The sequence below is a fragment of the Panthera leo genome, chromosome D1 (genome assembly GCF_018350215.1).
Source record: "Panthera leo isolate Ple1 chromosome D1, P.leo_Ple1_pat1.1, whole genome shotgun sequence".
Classification (NCBI taxonomy): domain Eukaryota; kingdom Metazoa; phylum Chordata; class Mammalia; order Carnivora; family Felidae; genus Panthera; species Panthera leo.
In genome coordinates this window covers 31,635,715-31,641,251 of record NC_056688.1, presented here as the reverse complement: position 1 = coordinate 31,641,251, position 5,537 = coordinate 31,635,715, and the positions used below count along the sequence as shown (strand labels likewise).

At 41.4% G+C, this 5,537-nt stretch overlaps 1 protein-coding gene across 1 annotated transcript; it reads right to left on the bottom strand.

Annotated features, from left to right (window-relative positions):
* Positions 1-1,235: 1,235 nt before the first annotated feature.
* LOC122201163 (stathmin-3-like) lies at positions 1,236-4,942 on the bottom strand. The gene is made up of 2 exons (XM_042907108.1): positions 4,796-4,942; positions 1,236-1,825 (listed from the first exon to the last, which is right to left on the bottom strand). Exons 1-2 carry the CDS (start codon positions 4,940-4,942, stop codon positions 1,559-1,561), a joined length of 414 nt encoding a protein of 137 aa, XP_042763042.1. The 3' UTR covers positions 1,236-1,558.
* Between the last annotated feature and the right edge of the window lie 595 nt (positions 4,943-5,537).

Below are 5,537 nucleotides of genomic sequence, written 5' to 3'. Positions count from 1 at the left end.
GGTTTATTCCTAGGTTTTGTAGTTCTTGGTGCACTTATAAATGGGATTTATTTCTTGATTTCTCTTTCTGTTGCTTCATTATTGGTGTATAAAAATGCAACTGATTTGTGTACATTGATTTTGTATCCTGCGGCTTTGCTGAATTCATGTATCAGTTCTAGTAGCTTTTTGGTGGAGTCTTTCGGGTTTTCCATGTGGAGTATCATGTCATCTGCAAAAAGTGAAAATTTGACTTCTTCTTTGACAATTTGGATGCTTTTATTTCATTTTGTTTCCTGATTGCTGAAGCTAGGACTTCCAACACTGTGTTAAACAGCAGTGGTGAGAGTGGACATCCATGTCATGTTCCTGATCTCAGTGGGAGGCTCTCAGTTTTCCCCCATTGAGAATTATATTAGCTGTGGGCTTTTTGTATATGGCTTTTATGACATTTAGGTATGTTCCTTGTGTCCCAACTCTATTGAGGGTTTTATTATGAAGGATGCTCTATTTTGTCAAATGCTTTTTCTGCATCTATTGACAGGATCATATGGTTCTTATCCTTTCTTCTATTAATGTGATGCATCACATTGATTGATTTGTGATATTGAACAACCCTGCCGATACGAATCCCACTTGATCATGGTGAATAATTCCTTTAATATACTGTTGAATTGATTTGCTAGTATCTTGTGAGAATGTTTGCATCCATGTTCATCAGGGATATTAGCCTGTAATTCTCCTTTTTGAGGGTGTCTGTCTGATTTGGGAATAAAGGTAATGCTGGCTTCAAAGAATGAGTCTGGAAGCTTTCCTTCTCTTTCTTTCTTTTCTTTTTTTATTTTTATTTTTTATATATTATTATTATTATTATTATTATTATTATTATTTTTGGAACAGCTTGAGAAGGGTAGGCATTAACTCTGCTTTAAATGTCTGGTAGAATTCACCTAGGAAGCCATCCGGCCCAGGAATCTTATTTGTTGAGCGATCTTTGATAATTGATTCAATTTCTTCACAACTTATGGGTCTGTTCAACTTTTCTGTTTCTTCCCGTTTGAGTTTCAGTGGTGTGTGGGTGTTTAGGAATTTGTTCATTTCTTCCAGGTTGTCCATTTTGTTGGCATATAATTTTTCATAGTGTTCCCTGATAATTGCTTTTATTTCTGAGGGATTTGTTCTAATAAATCCCTTTTTGTCTGTGATTTTATCTATTTGGTTCCTCTCTCTTTTCTTTTTTTTTTTTTTTTTCCTGCTACCACCACTGGATTTATTGAGGCTGCCACCACGTCTGCTAAGAGGGCCACCAAGAGGGGACCCAGCCACTGCCCGGCCTGGTGCCTGAACTGAGGGACTGTGTGCCATGTTCTGGTGGCTCCTTGAGGGAGAGCCTGTGGAGAGTGACAGGCCACAAGGACTGGACAGCTCAGAGCGGAAAGAGAAGCATGAGCTAGGAGTGCAGGGTGGGGAGGGGGCAGGAACCAAAGTTGCATCTAGACAAAGTGGGACAAGACGAAACCAGAACCCGCGTGTGTAGACGTCTCCTCTCAGGATCCAGGCGCCTCTGGTCCGCAGCCCCTTAGCCGGACATCTCCTCTCGCTGCTCCTTGTTCCTGCGCACTTCAGCTGCGTGCAGCTCCTTCTCGCGCAGCCGCTCGCGCAGCGCCGCCAGGTGCGCCTCGCGGATCTCCTTGCTGAGCTCCATCTTGTAGTTGAGCTTCTCCTCCGCCAGACGACTGAAGTTGTTGTTCTCCTCCAGCGCCTTGTGCAGCACCTCGCGCTCGTGCTCGCGCTGCTCGGCCAGCTGCTTTGGCACCTGCGCCTCCTGCGTCTGTCTCTCTCTTTTCTTTTTGAGAAACCTGGCTAGAGGTTTATCTTTTTTAATATATTTTTAAAAAACCAACTCTTGGTTCCATTGATCTGCCTATTGTTTTTTTAGATTCTATATTGTTTATTTCTGCTCTGATGTTTATTATTTCTTTTCTTCTGCTGGGTTTGGTGTGTCTTGCTGTTCTTCTATTTCCTTTAAGTGTGCTGTTAGACTCTGTATTTGAGATTTTTCTTGTTTCTTGAGATAGGCCTGGATTGCAATGTATTTTCCTCTCAGGACTGCCTTCGTTGCATCCCAAAGCGTTTGGATTGTTGTATTTTCATTTTTAATTGTTTCCATATATCTTTTAAGTTCTTCTCTAATTGCCTGGTTGACCCATTCATTCTTTCGTAGGATGTTCTTTAACCTCCATGCTTTTGGAGGTTTTCCAGACTTTTTCCTGTGGTTGATTTCAAGTTTCAAAGCATTGTGATCTGAAAGTATGCATGGTATGATCTCAATTCTTTTATATTATTGAAGTCTGCTTTGTGACCCAGTATGTGATGTATCTTGGAGAATGTTCCATGTGCACTCAAGAAGAAAGTGTATTCTGTTGCTTTGGGATGCAAAGTTCTAAATATATCTGTCAAGTCCATCTGGTCAATGTATCACTCAGGGTCATTGTTTCTTTATGGATTCTGTGTCTACATGATGTGTCCATTGTTTTAAGTGGAGTATTAAAGTCCCCTGCAATTACCACATTCTTATCAATAAGTTGCTTATGTTTGTGAGTAATTGTTTTATATATTTTGGGGCTCTTGTATTCAGCACATAAACATTTATAATTTTTAGCTCTTCCTGATGGATAGACCCTGTGATTATTATATAATGCCCTTCTTCATCTCTTGTTACAGCCTTTAATTTAAAGTCTAGTTTGTTTGATATAAGTATGGCTACTCCAGCTTTCTTTTGACTTCCAGTGGCATGATAAATAGTTCTCCATCCCCTCCTTCTCAATCTGAAGGTGTGCTCAAGTCTAAAATGGGTCTCTTGCAGACAGCATATAGATGGATCTTGTTTGTTTGTTTGTTTGTTTGTCTTTAATTACTTCTGATACCCTATGTCTTTTGACTGGAGAATTTAGTCGATTTACATTCAGTGTTATTATTGAGATATGGGTTTAGAGTCATTGTGATATCTGTAGGTATCATGCGTGTAGTGATGTCTCTCGTACTTTGTGATCCTTGCCACATTTTGTTCACAGAGTCCCCCTTAGGATCTTTTGTAGAGCTGGTTTAGTGGTGATGAATTCCTTTAGTTTTTGTTTTTTTTGGGGGAAAACTTTTATCTATCTTTCTATTCTGAATTACAGGCTTGCTGGATAGAGGATTCTTGGCTGCATACTTTAACTGTTCATCACATTGAAGATTTCCTGCTTTTCCTTTCTGCCAAGTTTCAGCAGATAGGTCTGCTACCACCCTTATGTATCTACATTTGTATGTTAAGGCCTGTTTATCCCTAGCTCCTTTCAGAATTCTCTCTTTATCCTTGTATTTTGCCAGTTTCACTATATGTCGTGCAGACGACTGATTCAAGTTATGTCTGAAGGGAGTTCTGTATGCCTCTTGGATTTAAATGTCTGTTTCCTTCCCCAGATTGGGGAAGTTCTCAGCTATGATTTGTTCAAGTACACCTTCAGCTCCTTTCTCTCTCTCTTCTTTTTCTGGAATTCATATAATACAGATATTGTTCCATTTGATTGCATCACCTAGTTCTCGAATTCTCCCCTTTTGACCCTGGATGTTTTTTATCTCTATTTTTCTTAGTTTCCTCTTTTTCCATAATTTTATATTCTAATTCACTTATTCTCCCCTCTGCCTCTTCAATCCATGGTGTGGCCACCTCCATCTTATTTTTCCCCTCATTTATAGCATTTTAAATTCATTATGACTATTTTTTAGTTCCTTGATCTCTGCAGTAATAGATTCTTTGCTCTCTTATACATTTTTCAAGCCCAGCGATTAACCTTATGACTATTATTCTAAATTCTTGTTAAGTTATATTGCTTATATCTGTTTTGATAAATTATTTAGTTTTCACTTCTTCCTGGAATTTCTTTTGAGGGGAATTCTTCCGTTTCATAATTTTGACTAGTTTTCTGTTCCTTATGAGTTCTAAAAGCTTGTTGTATACTCTGCACCTGCAAGCATTGCTATATTGAAGGGGGGCGGTCATACACTGTCCAGGGCCTGGCCCTTCAGGAGGTGTTTTATGGGAGTGTTACTTGCTCTCTGTTTTTGATACTTTGGTTATTGTATTTATCTACTGGTAGTGATTATTTGGACCCTCCATGAGGTGTGCTTTGATTTTTTCCTTGATGTCACCCTGGAAAGGAAAACAAACAGACAAAAAAACAGGAAATAAAGACATGCAAACACACAGACATGTAAAACAAACAGACGAACACACACACACACACACACACACACACACACACACACAAAATCCAGAAGCAAAAAACCAGAAAAACCAGCTACAAGTAAAGAACAGGGTGGAGGTGATGCTGATGGAAGAGCATATACAAAGAGAGGAAACAGGGGCGGGGACAAAGAGAAAATAAACATTGACTGGGCAGAGAGACTAAATGGCTTAATCCAGAAAGAGAGAAAGGAAAATAAAAAAAAAAAAAGGAGGGGGGAAAAAATGAAGATGAAGTTGCCCAGACAGATACCCAATCAGTTATCTCTGATTATTCCAGAGAGAGAGAAAGGAAAATATACAAGGAGGTGTAGAACATGTATCAAGAGACTGGATTAAATATGTCTGCTTGAACAGACCAACAACCAGAGTAACCAGCCTAGAGGAGGGAAGAGATAGGAAGGGAGAATATATCTAAATAACAAGAATTGTCCTGGAATTAATCCAGGCTATGCAGTGTCACTGGTATGGATGATGGAGCAATCTGATTCCATAGCATCTATCCAGCTTCAGCACATATGCAGTTACCTGGTGCAGAAGGGCCTGGTTTGGTGTAGGCTGGTCCCACTTCCACTGTGGGCTATATATCTGACTAATCCCTGAGGCCCCACCTTGGTGGCAGGGGCAGAAATGGTGATCTCCCAGTCTCTTCTTTAGGGACGTGGTGAACTCCATTTGAGTCGCCTTCACTGTGCCGTGGGTGCAGATGGGGGAGTTCTTCTTGCTCCATTGACTCCCCTGACCTGGGGTTTGGCTAGGATTCAAAGTCCTGCTCTGTGCATTCTGGCACTGGGGAAGCGCCTCTCAGTGTGGCCCAATATATGGTCCTGGCTGGCTTTGTCTGTTCCACAGCACTTCAGGGAGGACTGCCTTTTCCTACTGTGGACTGTTCCACTGACCTTGAGGCAAAGCCCTGTGGCAGATGCAGGCAGGCTTTGTTTTGTCCCACTGTACTCCAAGAGGGAGCTGCTTTCTCCTACTGTGGCCTACACCCTCACCCCTGCCACTGAGCCTGGGAATGACAGACACAGGCAGGCTTTTTACTATACTGCAACACTCCAGGGAGTGGACCACTTTCTTCTACTGCAGACTGAGCCCCTGACTTACCACCACATCTGGGGTAGGCTCCCCTCTTCCCCAGGTGTGCAAACAGGGCAGCTGGCCCCAGTCCAAAGAAAGCCCTGCAGTTAGAGATGGGATCCCTTCCAGTCCCAGTCTGAGGTTTATCTCTTGTCCAGATACAGTCTTACACTTCCCCAGCAGCTCTTTC